General features: G+C 37.6%; 2 protein-coding genes and 1 long non-coding RNA gene across 3 annotated transcripts; 2 read left to right on the top strand and 1 right to left on the bottom strand.

Moving 5' to 3' along the window:
* Nucleotides 1–4,858: 4,858 nt before the first annotated feature.
* Nucleotides 4,859–6,548, top strand: LOC133288719 (uncharacterized). Its single transcript, XR_009748392.1, has 3 exons — nucleotides 4,859–5,162; nucleotides 6,042–6,124; nucleotides 6,241–6,548. It is a non-coding gene; the product is annotated as an uncharacterized LOC133288719 (long non-coding RNA).
* A 1,140-nt stretch (nucleotides 6,549–7,688) lies between these two features.
* LOC133288715 (protein PELPK2-like) lies at nucleotides 7,689–8,204 on the top strand. The gene has a single exon (XM_061486535.1). The coding sequence runs from the start codon at nucleotides 7,799–7,801 to the stop codon at nucleotides 8,156–8,158; it is 360 nt and encodes a 119-aa protein (XP_061342519.1). The 5' UTR covers nucleotides 7,689–7,798; the 3' UTR covers nucleotides 8,159–8,204.
* Nucleotides 8,205–10,292: 2,088 nt separating this feature from the next.
* On the bottom strand, nucleotides 10,293–18,751 carry LOC133288718 (uncharacterized). The gene is made up of 5 exons (XM_061486538.1): nucleotides 18,107–18,751; nucleotides 15,747–17,995; nucleotides 15,214–15,662; nucleotides 14,861–15,121; nucleotides 10,293–10,567 (listed from the first exon to the last, which is right to left on the bottom strand). The coding sequence occupies exons 1-5, from the start codon at nucleotides 18,749–18,751 to the stop codon at nucleotides 10,293–10,295; spliced, it is 3,879 nt and encodes a 1,292-aa protein (XP_061342522.1).
* Nucleotides 18,752–19,291: the final 540 nt, after the last annotated feature.

Genomic DNA, 19,291 nt, shown 5'->3' with positions numbered 1-19,291 from the left:
GAGTTATCTCAAAGTTTGGGGTTGTCCAGCTTATGTCAAGACCCTAGCACCTGAAAAGTTAGGAGCTAGAAGCACCTTGTGCTACTTTGTAGGATATCCCAAAGAAACTAAGGGATACTACTTTTACTACCCTGAGAACCAAAGAGTTATTGTGTCCAAGAACGCTACTTTTCTTGAGGAAGACCTTCTTTCTCAAGAAGATAATGGGAGTAAGGTAGAACTTGAAGAAATTATAGATCTACAAGAACAGATAGAGGAACCCGAGTCTGTTGATCAGGCGATGCCTCAACTGGAGGCAGCAGACACCCAGCCCCGTAGGAGCACTAGGTTTAGTCATCCACCTAAGAGGTACGGTTTTGTGATTGAGAATCAGCAGACCGTTGAGGATGACAAGCCTGCTTCCTACAATAAGGTAATCAAGGATGTTGACTCCTTAAAATGGCAAGAAGCCATGGAATCCGAAATAGATTCGATGCATCAGAACAAGGTATGGACCTTGGTTCCACCACCTGAGGGAATAGTTCTTATTAGGTGCAAGTGGGTTTTCGAGAAGAAGACTGATGCTGATGGCAACATCCAAACCTATAAAGCTAGGTTGGTTGCGAAGGGTTACCGTCAAAGACAAGGAATTGACTTTGAGGAAACCTTCTCACCTGTTGCCAGATCAAATTTATTAGGATCATGCTAGCGATAGCCGCATATTATGATTATGAAGTTTGGCAAATGGATGTCAAAACCGCCTTCTTGAATGGGTTCTTGAAGGAGGAAGTGTATATGACACAACTTGAAGGTTTTGAATCCAAGAGTCAAGAGCATATGGTGTGCAAACTTCAAAGGTCAATATATGGGCTTAAGCAAGCTTCCAGGAGCTGGAATCTTCGTTTTGATGAAGTCATTAAGGATAACGGTTTTATCAAGAATGAGGATGAACCATGTGTCTACAAGAAACTTAGTGGGAATGCTGTTGTTTTCCTTATGCTATATGTAGATGACATATTGCTCATTGGAAATGACATTCCCGTGTTACAGTCCACAAAGGTTTGGTTGTCTGAGAACTTCACCATGAAGGATATGGGAGAGGCAGCCTATATACTAGGTATTAAGATCTATAGAGATAGATCCAAGAGGTTGCTGGGATTGTTCCAATCCACGTACATAGACAAGATGCTAAATAGGTTTAGCATGGATGGGTCGAAAAGGGGTTTTCTTCCTGTCGGTCATGGCATTCATCTCTCTAAGGCTATGTGTCCTAAGACACCTGTTGAAAGGGAGCGCATGGAGAGGATTCCATATGCATCAGCAATTGGATCCATCATGTATGCCATGCTATGTACTAGACCAGACGTCTCTTATGCTTTAAGCATTACGAGCCGATACCAGTCTGACCCTAGAGAGAGTCACTGGACGGCCGTGAAGACAATCCTTAAGTACTTGAGAAGGACTAAGGATTTGTTTCTGGTTTATGGTGGCAGTAATGAGCTGATAGTGAAGGGATTCACTGATGCAAGCTTCAAGAGTGATAAAGATGACTGTAAATCTCAGTCAGGCTTTATATACACCTTAAATGGTGGAGCAGTTTCTTGGAAGAGTTCCAAGCAAGAGACCATGGCAGACTTTACTATAGAGGCAGAATACATAGCGGCTTCAGAAGCGGCTAAAGAGGCAGTCTGGATCAAGAAGTTCGTTGCAGAACTTGGAGTGGTTCCGAGCATTGTTGATCTAATACCTTTGTATTGTGACAACACTGGTGCTATAGCCCAGGGAAAGGAACCCCGGTCTCATCAAAGGTTCAAACATGTGCTCCGAAAGTATCACCTCATCCGAGAAATTATTGAAAGAATAGAGATAAAAATGGACCACGTCCCCACTGATGATAATTTGGCCGATTCTCTGACGAAGGGTCTCTCTTAGAGAAAACATGATAGTCATTATGAGTCTTTAGGTTTGACACGTCGACCTGATTAGCTCTAGGCCAAGTGGGAGATTGTTAGTATATAGGTGTCCTAGAGACAATCTATTTTATCAGATGAACACTTTTTTCTATTTAGTATTTCATGATTAATAAATTTGAGCAAACTTTATCTTTATCATATTTATGTCTCGCCAATGTTTCATTGTAAATATATGTTTAAAGATAAAGACCCTAGGAATAGAACAGGTGTACACTCAAGGATCTATGATAGGGATCATGATCATGATGACTTGAGGACACTGAATGTCTATTACCTAAAATTTGTTCCTGTTCTTGAATCACCAAGAAAGGGTATTGGCGATCTCAATAAGACTAGTACGACATCATCTACTTGTATGGAGATACAAGGTAGGGACCTCATGGATTGCAGGCATGGTGATGCCTTAGCTGATGTCGTGGGTGGATCTGTTGGAGAACAGATAGCACTAAACTGACCCCTAGAGACTCCACAAGGATTCATTATGGAGAGTATCATTGGTTTTGTAAAGTCTCTGAACGTTTGGTAGTGCGGATCGTCCTAGACTTAAGGATGTTATCGAATACTATGTCCTAGAGTTATACTTTGACTGTACAACTCTATTCGCCTGAAAATGGGGAGAACAATGTACTCTTGGGTATAACTCGAATACATCAGTATGTATGGACATGCCGAAAGAACTCACAATCCCTTATAAGGGCTTAGTCGTTCACAAACACCGGTAGGGATGAGATGACTTCTAGTTGACTCGGGAATCTATGCAGAGTAAGAGATCATGAAGAGTCATGATCTGTCTTAGAGTCAATAGAAGAATATTCTTAGTTCCTGTGAAATATTATATTTAGTCAATAAAGAGAGCTGACACCCTATCCTTGCTCTCGACAAAATGTGACCGACGATATGAGGGATAATGCTGGCACGGTATTCAAATCAGAAAGGTAGATCACTTGATCAACTCAATTAGTTCTGGGGCTGCAGAGCATTGCTAGTGTATCAAGTAGTCATTAAATGGATTGGGCCTTTTTAAAGGAGTTTAACTAGTTCAAGTTTATTTATGTCAATAACTAATTGGGCCTAATGGGTCACACACAAAGGTTATTCCTTATTGCAAGTTATAGCAAGTTTGGACCAATAACAAGCTATTGAGCTTTGTCAAGACTATGAGTCAAGTTGGGTTGGAGTAGGGACTTCAAGCCCACTTGATCTATGCGCCCTTTTGGGGCATTAGTGGTGAAAGAGTTTTCTTCATTAATGGGCCCAAAGGCAAATTTGAATTTTGAATTTTAAAATTTGAAATTTGAATTTTTGAAATTTGAAATTTGAATTTGGATTTCGAATTCGAATTACGAACTGGGATAAGATGGAATTTATATTTGAGTTTAAATTTCAAATTTGAATTTGAAATTCTATGAGGTTAGGTTGTTGAGGATAATTTAAAATTATTTAAAAGAATTATCCAATAGAGATTGGATGGAGATTCTCTCAACTGCTTTTTCATTTGAATTTAGAATTCAAATGAATACTGTTGCAACAAAATTTCTGAGGGAAGAAGAGGAAGAGGGGCGCCTATGTGGAGAGAGAAATCTTGACTGGATTCTGTATCAGATTTCATGGAACAAATGGATATGATCCATACTTGAATTTTGAATTCAAGTCATGAAGCTTCCAAAGGCTCCTAACAGTCTGGTCAGTTGTTAAGTGAGAGGATCAAGCAAAGAAAGATCCTCTCACCATTCAAATTTGGCCTAACTAAATGGGGGGCTGATGCAGTTGATCAGATAATCAGAAAAAACCTGATGCTCCCTCTCTCCTCTTAGGGTTCTATGAAAAGTCCCAACCTTTCTTCTTCTCTCTCCTTTTTGCACCATCACCTAGCCTCAAGACACCATTACAGTCTTGAGAAAGATAATCCAAACACTTGGTAGCCTCTTCCTTGCATGCGCCTAGCCAGCCACCGAGGATAAGGAGGGATCAAGGAGAAAGAGTTCTCGCTAGCAAGAAAGAGATAACCGTGTGGATCACCGTTGGAGGGCGTCATCCTTTTGCGCCTACAAGTGAAAAAGGTAATTTTGAAACCCCATATTGTTTCAACGTAAAGCATTCATACATGGGGTGTATAGATGGTCTATGCTTTCGCTGCGAAAATTTTTGTTTTTCCACCCATGTATGCGCTCCATAGTATGACTATGGTGCAGTTTTTGAACCTTCAATTTTTAGCTTCTCCCACGCTTCCTTTGCGGTAGTTGCCTCCGAAATCTTCTCAAAAGCATCCTCATCCAATCCTTGATAGATGAGAAAGAGAGCTTTCTTGTCTCTCTTTCTTGAATCCTTCAAACTATCCCTCTGGGCTAGCTCCTTCTTGTGGCTTATCGTAGCCTTTCTCTACTACCTCTCACACATCTTGTGATCCAAGGAGGGCCTTCATCTTGATACTCCAATTGTCATAGTTGCTCTTGGTGAGCATAGGGACTTGAAAAGGAACCATGTTGCTACTTGCTATTTCTCTAAAAAGGATCTTAAGGCTCTTGATACTACTTTGTTGGGAGGAGGATATTTGAGAAAAGGAAATTGGAGAAATTTGGAGGAAGATAATACTTTTTACTACTAAACTCTTGTTTCTTCTTTGCTTGATACAAAATGATAGAGAACTCACCTATTTATACTAGTAGCACCCCTTAACCAATGGCTAAGATTGTGCCATCACAATTTGCATCTAAAGGCTACAAATTGCCTTCTAGAAAATTCTTTACAAACTCCTATACTAGACATTTATTATAGTCTCTAGTTCTAACCATTCTATGAAAATATCTAGAGACACACCTCTTGAATATTTGGGCCATTCAAAAAATTACTAAAGACTACTCTAGAATTTGAGCCAACTAACTATAGACTTATTTTTCAATACACACTTCTCTCAATCACATACTCACTCACTTTCGCATAACACCCCTCAGTTTCGCTTCAACACTTCTTCATTTTCTGGACTTCCAAAGAGCAAATTCGAGTCCCGCTTTCAAGGAAACGACATTGTGTTTACCTTTTTTTTTCCCTGGTTGGTTCCAAATCGATATTCCCCTCCAATTCTCCCTCTTCATTGGAAAACTAGATCTTCCCTCAAATCATTGACCATCTAGCCACCGTGCCAGAGATCTTGCTGCTACATTGCACGCCGCCTCAAGCCATGCCAGCAACTTCGCCGCGAAGCCACACAAGGTGATGTTTATTTGCTCGAAAATTAAAAAGGAAACGAAAAATTAATACTTTTGAAGGAGTCCAGGTTTCAATAATTTCTTTCTTTCTTTTAAGTTACATCTAAGTTGTTGTTATATTGAAAATCCCTTCACATCGTCCACAACCATTGGGGTTAAGGCACATCAAATGATTAATTTGATAAAAAAACAATTTTAATATCACAAGTACTTTCGAATTATACAGTTATAAAAGGGTGAAATAAATCTTTGGTACTATTGTTGCACTAAAGACTTAGTGCATCCCAACAATAGAAACATTACATGTCAGTCAAAATTCTCTTACCTCTGCCAAATTCTTTCTCTCTCCTCTGATGTGTAATATTTCTATTTGTAGGATACACTGAATCTAAGTACAACAGATGCACTTAAGATTTATTCAAAAGGGTGGGAGAACAAATCTTACCTCTGTGACATAACACCACGTGGACCCATTTTATTATTGGATTTATTTATCTCACGTTGTTACATGAGATAATTATCTCAGGCAACAAAAACAAATAATTGGATTCATTATTTTATTTTTTAAAGAAAAAATAGTCGATACCGCTATTTTGTTTACGTTGCGTGAGATAATTATCTATTGTATGACCCCGTTTCATATTTAAGGTAATAATATCTTGCTTACTGTTCAATTCTTTCACATATGCTATGCATTAGGTTGATGATCATGATGTGCTCTTATTTAAATGAGGAAGTTAACTTACATAACTAAATTGTTAAAGAAATTTATGTTTTGCAAATCAAAACAATTCACACAGCCAAACTAAAGTCACAGAATTGGGGCATATCATGTTCTTGTATTGATGTAACAGTTGAATCTTTATTCTTCGTGTGCTTTCAGGGTCTGCAAACTTAGTTTGGTGGCTGTGTTATCATGGTAAGTCTTTTATCATGAGAAAACCCATATGAAGGAAGATGGGTTAGGTGAGACGAGGATTTGGTAATTAATTTGTAGACTTTTGTTTGCATTGTTTATCATTGTACCCTGTCAATAATGAGAATGCAATTTGGTGATTTCTGTGCTCTTTCCCTTTGAGAAGGCTCATACAAAGAAAATTGAAAATTCAAAGGCTGGTGCGAAGATCTCTGAATTTTGAAGAATACAATTAGAGGTCTTGTCTTTGAGGGGGTGGTGATACGCTGGATGATTGGTAATATGCAGGGCTTATTGATGCAATTACGGAATTAACTTTAAAAGGGCCTTCTGCCATTTCTGCTGTATAATTCTATTCGAAAGATTTTGAATCACATAGGTTACAAATCTTGTGCATACAAGTCCTTGTTGAGCGTTGTACAAGTTAGACTGATGCTAAGGCTCCTCATTGGTGTAACTGAACATTTTGTTCCCTTGAGCACAAATTGCAATCTAAAGAGTTGTGAGGTCTCATTCTTTGACAATATAGTGGCGTTAAGGAGGAAAAAAAACCAGGTTTAAATAGCTGCTAGCCCAAAGTTCTAACTTAATCTACTTAGAAAAAGCTCTCGCCTAAACATTTTCATTATATACCTTTTTAACACATAAACTTAGTGAAGGCAATAAATCAGGTTCCTGGATTACAGATCACATAACATAAGGATTTATATATGCCAATCAAATAATTCAAACCATAACTGATATAATTCATGAACCCGCACCTACGTGGGCAGGAAAATTTATGAAAATGTAACTAACTATTAAAAGTCCGGTTTTGCCAATTCCAGGATCTTAGGCAACTGTGGAATAGGTAATTCAGGGACTTAAGGCAATAAAGGCTGTGGCAAAGGTGGCAACTCAGGTTTGGGTAGCTGAGGAATTTCTGGCTCTAGCAATGTTGACTTTTGAATATTGTGTGACTTGTTGCAGACAATAAAGTAAGAACCAAAAATGGGAAAATTAATGTTGACAAAATGCAGGAAGCCATTGTAGAATCAAGCTGATGACAAGAGATTCAGGAGTTCTTTGCAAAAAGTTTGATATGCTCAGTGAGCGAAGTATGCAGAAGTTATATGTGGGGGGCTTTTATAGGTGTAATTGTGTAACTCGAAAAGGGGTAAGCAGGCTGAGTTGGTGGAATAGTTTAGTATTGTTAGTTCAACTTCTTACCTATACATTATTTCTTATAATAAACTTTAATTAAAACCATTGTTCGTCAACAGACCTATCTGCATACAAGGGAATGAAATATTTTTGCGACCTTTGGTATTAACAAATCCCCTTTATCCTTGAAAGCCAATGTTCTCAGCGAGAAAGCTACCTCAAGAGCAAGGATTACTAGATATGTTTGCCAATCAAAAATAATTCCTTTAGCGTTACGAAATGTCTTCTCTAGAGTCGGCTTCAACACCAACAAACTGTAGTAAAATATTATCTATGAAAAGGAGGGAAACGGATGAGAAGGTTAACCAAAGACAAAATCAATCTCAGAAAAAGTCGAAAATTAGATTACCAAAAATTCAACCTTACCTTACCAATACACTTTCACATCTCTATGCATCTATCTATATATAACCCAAAGCTTCTAACAGGCTTTGCTACAAATCAAAGCAAAACACCTTGTGCACATTTCTACTTCAGCCTAGAGGTGCCATTCTCTAAATCTTGAATATTTAACCTTAGCCATGGCTTACCACAGTTCCTTCGTCATAGCTCTCTTCATAGCTCTTTCCTTTTCAAGCATGGATTTTGGCCTAGCAGGTCGCCATCTTTTACAAACGACTCAACCTTCTCTACCAAATTTGCCTGGCTTTCCTACTTTGCCCAAAACAACAATGCCACCATTGCCATCACTGCCACAGGGGAATGTTCCCCCATTGCCTACAATACCAAATCTGCCACAACCATCAATACCAACCACCCTGCCACCACTTCCAAGCATCCCTCCAATGCCAACAGCCTCATTTCCTAACATCCCCTCAATCCCAACTGTGATTCCCTCCATCCCATTTTTCTCTCCACCCCCTGCATCCACAAGTCCTTGAGAATGTGTAGCGGTTTCCAGTTTATGAAGCTTGTGTATTTGTCAAATTTCCCTACTTTTGTCTTTCTTGTACTCTTGTTGATGTATTTGTGATTTGTGTTGCCCAAGGTTAATTTATATACATTAATTATAGTCGTATTATTTTATGTTCCTTTTCCCGTGGTACTTTCTAGCAAGAGCTTCCTATTAGTAGTTGGTGATGACATTATCTTAACGTTATATTCCACTTCATTTTAATTTCTTTTCGGACATTGATTCAAGAATTTTGGCGTTGAGGGAATTCCTCGTGAGATAACGTTTTAACCAAACTTACAGATTTGAGACAAGACTCTGCAGAGCAAGAAAGTTTTGATATTATAGGGTGCAATGCTAATTAATATGCAATCATAATTAGTTAATGGGGTTCGACTAGCATTGTAGTATTTTTTTATTTTTTTTGAATATTACAGGAATCGAACTTGCAACCTAATACACACTACACACACCCAACACCACTAGGCTAATCAGGTATCCAAATCAGGTAATTCTTTTTTTGATTCCACATAACTTTTCGAGATCTTCGCAATGACACCTCATTTGCTATATTTTATCTCTCACAAACACAATTTGAATTTGCAAGAATGAGACTTTATCTTGTAAGTCGTGGTCTGAAATTAATGATGGCACCAAAGTGGATTTATCCATCTATAAATAAGAATACTTACATAGTAAAATATATACTTTCTACCAAATGTTTGAAAAAAAATAGTGTATAATATTGTGAGAAAAGAAAGTGCCACAATATAAAAGTGTAAGAGGGATTGGTGAGAATATAATGTTCTTTAAGTTGCATTAAAAAATGCAAAACTTTTCATATATTGCATTAAAAATATGTTCTTATGCATTATTACAAACATATATAGCACCTCAAACCTTCTTATCAAAGCATGTTTCATGAAAAGCCTGCAATTGGATGCCCCTTTGGCATATTTCATCTTTGTGAATGATGTTATTTAAATTTTTACTTCCCATCATTAAGAAATAAATCTCTGAAAATTTTTCTGTGCGTAGATATCGAAAAGTTATGTGGAATAAAAAAAATAACCTGCTTTGGGCTTCCAAGCCAAAAAAAATTAAATAGGTCATCCTTGAATTTTTGAAAGACCACGATTTCAATTAGTTTAGTTTATTTTGAATTTCTGAGAGACCATAAGTCGACTTTTTTTAATAGATTAAAATAGGGGGTAAGATATTGTAACAACCAATTAGTTTAACTACCAATCAATTTCACCGTTAGATCGATTATGTTGATCTAACGGTTATACTTATTTCCATCTTTGTATAGTTATGATTCCCCATATTTAATGTGAAAGCATTATATATGGGAAATCATAACCATGCAAAGGTGAAAATAAATATAAAATATTAAATATGGGGAATAATAACCATACAAAGATGAAAATAAATATAACTGTTGGATTAACATAATCGGTCTAACAGTAAAATTGATTGGTAGTAACACTAATTGGTTGTTACAATATCTTTTCCCTTAGAATGGACCCTGTATTTTTTCTTGAGGACAAGAAAAGGTATTTACTCTTTTCAAAAAGAAGATTGTGTTTGATGTTGGTTCCAAAATAACTCGGAGGCTTCTGGGTTTAAATGCAATTATACCATTGTTGCAAATTCGAATTGTGTTTGTGAGAGATAAAATATGTCAAATGAGATGTCATTGCGTAGATCTCAAAAAGTTATGTGGAATAAAAAAAATACCTGATTCGGATACCCAAGTCAAAAGTTATGGCCTTTAGAAGTTTTACATTAATTTGTTATTTTTTTGACACGTGTCAACACCCTATGAGTGACGCCTAACTTAGGCGTGACTTCCTCATGGGTGACACCTAACTTAGGCTTGACTGTTGACGCCCAATCAGAGTGTGGACACACTGCAATACACGCGTAAATAGTTTCAAAACAGCAATAAATTCGTAATTTTTTATTTAAAATGCAATTACTTAATTTTTTTGCCCAAAACAAAATAAAATAGCAACCTTACATTGTAACATTCTTTAAAGGAGAGTTTCTATCACATTGACATATTGTTGGCAGTGAGCAATAGGATAACGACACAAGGGACACATATGACTAGTTTGCAGCTATTGCATAATACATTGTTGGTGAAACACGTGATCGCAGGTCATTGCTGAGACTGCTATGCCTTCATTATCACCACTCACATCGAACTCTTCCAAGTAGATAGTACAGTACTCATCCTGTTTCATAACCTTGAACTTCTTTAGAGAATGGATAGCATTCTTGGAAGCTGGAATCATTCTAAAACCTTGTGCGGACTCCTCCATCACTGCATGCATGACATTGTATGGCTCGTACTTTAAGACAATGTCCATTTTCAAAGGGAACACTCGATAACCTGAAACAAAATCAGGATCAGATGGAAGGTTGTGGTCGAATAATTGATAAACTCTATGTAACAGCCCGTTACGTACTGACAATGTTATCATTATATATGGTATTAAGCGCAGTTACAATCACAGTAATTGAGTTAATTAAATTACGGGTAAATTTTTTCTTTTATTACATTATTTCCTTTAAACATTAACCATTTTCGTAATCAATTAAAAACAACACCGTATTTGTAAATGCAAAACTCACGGAAGCATAAAACTTATTTATTATAACCCCTCCAAGTAATACCATTAACTCTAGGTTATAAAATAACTCATGTTCAAAAATTACACAGTGAGAATCGATTCCCAACAGCTAGGAATCGATTCCCAGCAGCTACAGTAACAGACAGAAGCTTCATTTTGGCTCCCCTATTTTTAGGAATCGATTTCCAGCCTTCACAGTGGCTGGATTTTACGTATTCTATTTTAGGGAATCGATTCCCTACTGTGAAATCACATTTTTTACAGCTTTTTGACTTCAAGAGCGATCAAGTATCTCACTCCTAACACTTTAATACTTAATATAACATATGTTCAAGTATTAATGTAGGCTCTAGGCCCTTCCATCATGCATATTAATTATACAATGTCTCAATTACAAGAATTCCCAATTCCAAGGCCATTTAAACATTATGTGACTCATTTTACATCATAAATCTCCAAATGCCTCTAAACACAAAATATGTGGCCATGGACAAGTCTCATGCTCACCAAGATGTCAATATAACAAGAGGCATATATATACATCAATTTCAAAAGACTTAAAATATAGTCATGAACACACAAAAGCATTACAATGTCAACATGCAATATGTTTATAACCTAAGTCCAAAATACTAAACACTATGCTATGTGCATCAAATGGAATCCTCCAATATGCTATGCCCTCCATATGCACCTCATGCTCAACTCCTCCACTAAGTGGGCCTCTTGCCCGAAGATCCTCCATGCTCAACATAACCTGAAATGATGTCCCCAACGCGGGGTGAGATATACAAATATATCTCAGTAAACCAAGGGTACTAGAGAATCACTCCACCCCATGACTCACTCAATGTGAATATAATGATCATCACATAAAATGCATAACATACAAAATCACATCACACTGGGCTTACATCCAAGAACATCCACACAAGGATTCTGCTCAAGGACCCTATCATATAACTCTCGGGAAGCTTCCTGGTGCCTCTCCCATGGATGACACGACCCCATGGAAAAATCCAACTGGAACTCCTCATGAGCCCTATCCAGCAGAAGTCGCACGTTTGGATCATCCTGGTGCCGCTCCCAGAGTCGGCCCCACGACAAAACCCGACCGGAATCCCCCAAAGGGATATCTCCAGCGGAAGTCCAAACCACACACATCTACTGGCCAGAGATCACAAATATATCACATAACATGCTCCAAGCATGTCACAAAATCAAGCAATAATACATGAACATGTCATTTCATACAAAGTCAAAGCGCACAAAATCCAACCACGACCTTCCACTAGGTGTAGCGGAACACACAAGGGATAAAACCCAAGTACCAAGAGTTTACCTCAACTCCGTACGCAATGCTCCACACGTAAACTCCAAGCTTATTCCACTTCTATTGGTTCCGTGAGAGGCAACCTATATGATCAAACACAATGACCATCAACCAATTGCAAACAATCAATCAACTTCACAATAATTATAATCAACATAGCCTCTTAGGCCTAATGGGCAACTTACATTTAATTCAACTACCTCAACCATTTTAATCATCAAACTAACTCATCAATCCACTATTCTATGCATCAAGGCATCAACCATTAATTGTACAATATTTTCCACATCATTTTCCTCCAAACCCTCCATAGTTCAAATTCCTCAAGGACTCATGCTCCAAGGTTTTCAATCCAATTCAACACTTCTACATCTCACACAATCCTATAATTAATTCATACCAATGCTCCACAACACAATTATTCAATCACACTATCATCCCAAATCACAATGTATTGAAATTCAACTCAAAACTTCACCAAGTTACAATTTTACAAGTCACCCATAAATTTATTGCATCAATCGTCATCATTTATCATTCTAAGCATTTAATTCCAAAGGAGACATACCATTTAGTGCTCCTAAATACCACAACTCAACATACATAATCAAAAACCCTCACCATTTTATGATCTCATGGAAAACTCATTGAGAGTGTGAAAACTTACCACCAATAGCTTCCTAGGATCCAATGGGATAGTCTCCAACCAATGAATCAACACAAAAAGTCCCAAAAATCCTTCAAAATTCATGGCTGACTTTGGGGAATATCTCCTCACACAATGATCCCCACAAGGTGCACTCTACATGAAAGTCACTCACAATCTCAAGGGGAACAACTTTGTAGTTGGAAGTTTCTCTCAAACGTGGTTAGAAAAAGGAGTTAGAAAATCAAAAGCTTCCAACCCTCACCAATGGCCACAAGCACGATGGGAGAAGAAGGAAGAGGAGAGAGAAAATCAGATTTTGAGTGTCTCACTTTGTTCTTTTGTCACTTAAATCACTTAAGTGGGTCCCACACGTCAATTAACTTTCTTAAATCATTTAATTTAACCCACAAATTCATAACCTACGTATTTTTCTCGTTCACGTCATATTTTTACTTCCTAGAAATACTAATCATATTTTCACGTTTATCGGTACAATTATACCGCAATATTTTACACCGATAAAATCACTATTCATCAAATTTTCCGAAACTTGCCTATCCCCTCAATTTTTTGTTCTGAATTCATTTTCGGCATTATTTTTATCATTTGAGACCTTCTACTCTATTTTTCTTGTCTCGGGTTACGTGTTTGGGTAAATTACCATTTTACCCTTCTTATGCAATTTGACCCTAATCTCAGAATTTTCACTAATCCTACAATTTACACCACATTTCATATATAATAATACACTTATAAAAATACGAGGTGTTATACTCTGCCCATTATTGCCGGTATCATTAGATCAAGCGATCTCGTGGGAGGTGGGATAAATGGGACCGCAGGAAATCTTGACCATCTTGGAAGAAGGTTTTGCAAGCTATTTCTTGACAAGATTGGAGCAAGCTTGTTACATTTACAAGTAACATTGAGTTTGAATCTTATAAGCAAGAAATATTGATGTCGAATTTGAACCAATCGGTGGGCGTGAACATGAGCTTAGGTTGCTGTTGGTCATCAATATTTTGAATGAATTGATGTTGATGTTGCGGAGAGACACTGAAGTAGTAGTGTGCCGAGTATTTACATGTCATGGTGGTTGTACCTTTGTAGTATTGAATGTGATTCCGAAGATGCCATAGTGAAGAAGAGACTCAACTTGTATGGCTTCTTGGGGATATTTATTTATAGAAAAAGGCTTGACGACAACATGTGTTATAAAAAGAAAATAAATATATGGTGTTTTATCAGCTACTTACATATCATTGAATCTTACCCCTCTTTTTTCTGTTTTCAACTATTATTAGTTAGGACATATTTTTATTATATTTTGGAGAGTATATATGTTGAATGCATTACCATGGTTCAAACAAATTACAAATAGAGTTTGTGTATTCCACGCAAATACATCAGACAAATTGCAATGCATGTTTATTATAAGGATGGTCAAAGTTGTAAACTAGCAAACATTTATTTTCCATATATAATTTGTTGCAAATAAAATTTGCACATCCACCGCACATATAATTTATCTTTCATATGTAGCCAACATTTAATTGTATATTAACTTTAGGGAATAAATTGTTATTGTAGAATGGTGGGATTGTGAAATATACAGTCATGAGAAAGTAAAGAAAATTTTAAATGACCCTAAGAATAATTTGATTTAAATTTCTTATCTTTTATTATTTCAATGTGTATCTTTAGTATCACATACCATAAGTGTTCGAGATTTTAAAATTATGTTATGTGTCTAATATTATATTACATTATTTACGTATCTAATATTATTTTATATTAAGTTATCTTTCTAATATTATATTATATTAAGTTAGTTGCTATATTAAAGTTATATTAGGTTGAAGACGTCTCGCTACTCTGATATGAAGTTAAAAGATCTACAGAAGCATCCTGAAGAAGGAGCTCTAACAAAGGAGAAGGAGGAGAATGATAAACAATAAGATTATTATCATCCTCAAAATGCCTAGAAGCAAACCAGTGAGCACATCTGTTATTTTCTCGAAAAGTGTGGACCCAACGAACATCCCAATTTTCAGCAAGCTTTGTGAATACGGGAAACAACCTGAGAGTTTCGGTGATTATTGCTCCCTTCTTGGATAGTGCTAAGAGAAATTTCTGAGTCACATTCCAACTCCACTCTCCTAGCACCAGTACCCCAGGCCAGCTCTAAGCCTTTGAGGATACCCCAGAGTTCTGCATCAAGAGGATTACAGAAACCTAATCTGAAAGAGAAACCACCCAGAAAAGCACCATTGTGATCTCTAGCAAGGCCTCCACAGCTAGCATGCTGCCTAGATAAGGAAGAAGCACCATCTGTGTCAATCTTCAACCGACCAGGTTCAGGACGACACCATTTAGTAGGCTGATGGGCATTAGGGAACTGCCAAGAATGCTTCTATTCTTACCTCTAGCTTCAATTAAATGCGCAATAAAATCAGAAATGACACGCTTATCATTGCTTGGCCTTCGGAAACTATCATCATGAATATGATGATTACGCCAATTCCAAAGATTCCAGCAAGTAGCATAGAAAACATCTCTCCAATCAACATGAATTTGATAATTCCAACCCTTACTCACATTTTTGATGAGCCAAGGTTGTAGGTCTAATGTGAAGAAATCGTTGGGGACCCTTCTACCAAACCAATCTATCCACAATCTTTTGGCTTGAGAACAATCTCTAAGGACATGAATAAGAGTTTCTTCACTGTTTGGACAGTTAATGCAAAAATTAGGACCCCCATTCCATTTGCATGTACGACTCCTAACTGGAAGCTTATTAAGAATAGCCAGCCACATAGTCTTGATTCTTTCTGGACCCTTCCAGTCCCAAATCTTCTTCCAGGGAACATTCCTTTGAGCATGTTAAAAATTCATCAAGTTCAAGTAGGCAACCTTAACTAAGGAAGAGGACACATGATTCTGACACCAAACTAACTTATCCTCAGTATTATCTTCCAAAGCAACAGGAACGCAAAACACCTTAGAGATTAGCTCATCATTTAAGAATTGCTTCAAATATCGAACATCCCAGGTACCATGCTGAAAGATCTCAGCAATGGTTCTATGCAATTCCAGATCAGGAATGTGATTAGGAGCTAAATTACAAAGATTATCATCCAGATTCAACCAATTATCCGCCCAGAATTTAATAGTCTCTCCATCACCCACCTCCCATCGAAGACCGACTAAAAAACTGTTCCAACATTTAGAAAGGTCCCGCCAAAGTTTAGAATCATAAGGCTTAGAGCTTATCTCACGCCTCAAATCTTTACCTCTGCCATACTTGGCTCTCAAAATCTTAACCCAAAGTTCCTCCTTGTCAGTTAAGATTTTCCAAGCCAACTTATGAATATAAGCCTCATTTTGAGTACGCAATCTGATAATACCAAGACCTCCCATTTCCTTCGGCTTATACATTGTGTCCCAAGCCACTAAATGAGCTTTATTATTACCCCAAATGAAGTTTCGTTGAAGCTGTTCAATCTCATCACACACAGAAGTGGGAAGAAGACCATTCTGCATATGAAAAGAGGGAATAGCACCAATGACTGATTTAGCCAGAGTGACTCTCCCCGCAAAAGATAAACTTTGATGCTTCCATCCATCAAGTTTCTTACGAACCCGATCCATTAGATCAGCATAATTTGATTTCAAATTTCGCCCTTGCCTGATAAAAGAGCCCAGATATTTACCAATGCTACTGACTCTTTTGAACCCAGAGAGCGCATAAATTGCATTTGCAGTTGCATCAGATGTATTGGAAGAGAAATAAATGGTAGACTTATGAACACTTATACTTTGACCAGACATTCTGCAAAAAAGATCTAAACACTCCATTATTATCTGCATTTGCTGCACCGAAGCTTCAGAGAAAAGGACAATATCATCTGCAAACATGAGATGGGAGACTGCTGGACCAACTCTACACACTCTGATCGGTTTCCACACACCACTGCCAACCCTTTGAGCAATAAGATGAGATAGCTTTTCAACACATAAGACAAAGATGTATGGGGATAATGGATCACCCTGTCGAATTCCACGTTCAGGAATAATAGTTTCAGACAAGCCCCCATTCACAAGCACTTTGAAACTATTAGTTGTGATAGACGCCATAATGAATTCAACCATCCAAGACGGAAGCTGTATTTCAGAGATAACCTTACGAATAAACGACCAATTCAGCTTATCATAGGCTTTCTCTAAATCAATTTTAATGGCCATAGTACCCATCTTACCTTTAAACTTTGTCATCGAATGGACAATCTCTTTAGCTGCAATAATGTTATTCTGCAAGTTTCTGTTTGGGACAAAGCTGGTTTGGTTATCAGAAACCAAAGCTTCCATTACTTCCTTTAGTCTACCCACTATAACTTTACTCATGCCTTTGTAAATCACATTGCACAAGGAAATTGGCCTGAATTGAGAAACCAACGTAGGCTTATTAACCTTTGGGATAAGGGTAATAATCGTACCATTAATATCAGCAATGGTTTGCGGGTTTTCCAAATAAGCTAGGAAAGCATTCCAGACTTGATCACCTACCAGATTCCAGTTCTTTTGATAAAAAGCAGCTATGTACCCATCCTCCCCTGGGGCTTTTGAGCCTTTCATTGTGAAAAAAGCTTTTTTAACTTCCTCCTTAGTAACACTCACCCTTAATTTATCCATGACTTCCTCAGGAACAATAGGCCATCTAGTATTGATCCACTCACGATGACAGCTTTCATCTTTGAAAAGATTAATATAAAAATCGCGGGTCATCTTAACCAGGCCTTCCTCGTCACGAATCCAACTTCCATTATCATCCTTGAGTTCCACGATTCTACCTCTTTTCCTTCTGACAATAGTCTTTGTATGATAGTATCTCGTGTTTCTGTCACCTTGATTAATCCACTGAGTTCGAGACTTTTCATACCATAATAACTCCTCTTGATCAAGGACCTCCTCAAGTTCAGCTTTGATCTTGCACTCCACTTTCTCCAGATAATCTTTATTGTGCTCAGAAATGGCTCTTTGAATACCTTCAAGTCTTCTCATCAACTTATTCTTCCTATGCTTAATATTCCCAAACACTTTCTCATTCCACTCCTTAATGCCAGGGGTAAGAACCTTCAAACAATCAGCAATGTTCCCATGCACGTGCCAATTGTCCTTTAAAAATTGATTGAACAGGATATGTTCCTACCAAAAGGAATGGAAACGGAAAGGACGATCCTTCCACTCATCTTTTGAAGAAGACAAGGATATAAGAAGGGGGTTATGGTCACTGTTTAACCTAGGAAGGGCTCTAACATGACCCTCCTCAAATGTAACCCTCCATAAATCGTTACTGCAAGCACGATCTAACTGTTTGAAAACTCTATCCATATTCAGGAAACGAGGACCACGCCAAGTAAATCTCGAACCGGAACTATTCAAATCAATCATCTTCAGATCCGTAAGCAAGGAAGCAAATCTGTTACATTTATATAAATCTACCGGGGCACCTCCACGTTTCTCAAAAGGGGAAGCGATTTCATTAAAATCATCGGTGATAAGCCAGGGCTCATTCATAGAATCAGCAATCCGACGAAGATCCTGCCAAAGGCTACGTCTCACCTCTTCTCTAGGATTGGCGTAAATAAATGTGCATAAGAACGCAACATTATCGAAGAAACAAACTTTCAAATGAACCATTTGCATGTTCTTTTCCAAAATCGTAACATTACAGAACTCCTTGTTCCACAAAACCCAGATCCCTCCCATGAAACCTTGAGCTTCTTCCACAATACAGTTGTTATACCCTGTTCTTTTAATAATCTTTTGAGCTTTCGCACCACTTATTCTAGGTTCAAAAATAGCAGTCAAATCTATTCTGTGTTTTCGGATCATACTAGTTAAGGTTCCCAAAAACCTTTTCTTTGCCGCCCCGCGACAATTCCAAGCCAGCAAAGACATCAATCAACCATAAGGGTTGCAGGTTCCTGGTACCCTGCTGACCCCTTAACAATCTCAACACCATCTTCATTTATACCTCCTTTATCAACCTCCATGTGATGCGATAAAATAGACGCATCCGAATGGGTAGTGACCAAAGTCCTATTAGGATCCAGAGCTTTAGGATATTTTAAACCATTATCACTCCCACTTTGGTCCCCCACGTTCTGATCCACTTCCATTGCTGTATTTTGAACAGGAGGCAACACAACTTGCCTATCTACAAGTAACATAGGGGTAGTCAAATGCTGGTTCTGAATTTTAGCAATAGCTTTCTGACGTAGCCCTATATTATTGGCCAAATCCTCTTTTTTTGAAGGCATAGGAACATTTTTAGAGGCTACCCTATCATTTGAGAGTCCCCCAACAAGGATGTACCTATCTGCATGTTCTTCCAATTCAATGCTAGAATAACTCGAGGCATCTTTTCGATTAAAACCTTTTAAACCACTATTAATGATGCCATTATTTTCTACACTGATGGCTCCCTCAATTCCCCTT

The sequence above is a fragment of the Gastrolobium bilobum genome, unplaced genomic scaffold, assembly GCF_033153095.1.
Source record: "Gastrolobium bilobum isolate Gb01-03AN ecotype WA unplaced genomic scaffold, APGP_CSIRO_Gbil_v1 utg97174, whole genome shotgun sequence".
NCBI classification, from domain to species: domain Eukaryota; kingdom Viridiplantae; phylum Streptophyta; class Magnoliopsida; order Fabales; family Fabaceae; genus Gastrolobium; species Gastrolobium bilobum.
This window is presented reverse-complemented; position numbering and strand designations above follow the sequence as displayed.

What these genes read in the sequence shown, in the direction of transcription:
- LOC133288715 (XM_061486535.1), top strand. Translation starts at nt 7,799, where the DNA reads ATGGCTTACCACAGTTCCTTCGTCATAGCTCTCTTCATAGCTCTTTCC.
- LOC133288718 (XM_061486538.1), bottom strand. Translation starts at nt 18,751, where the DNA reads ATGTCTTTGCTGGCTTGGAATTGTCGCGGGGCGGCAAAGAAAAGGTTT. An exon ending in TTACATTTGAGGAGGGTCAT is followed by an intron (nt 17,996 to 18,106) that starts GTTAGAGCCCTT and finishes TCCTTTTGGTAG; the next exon opens with GAACATATCCTGTTCAATCA. An exon ending in GAAGATAATACTGAGGATAA is followed by an intron (nt 15,663 to 15,746) that starts GTTAGTTTGGTG and finishes ACATGCTCAAAG; the next exon opens with GAATGTTCCCTGGAAGAAGA.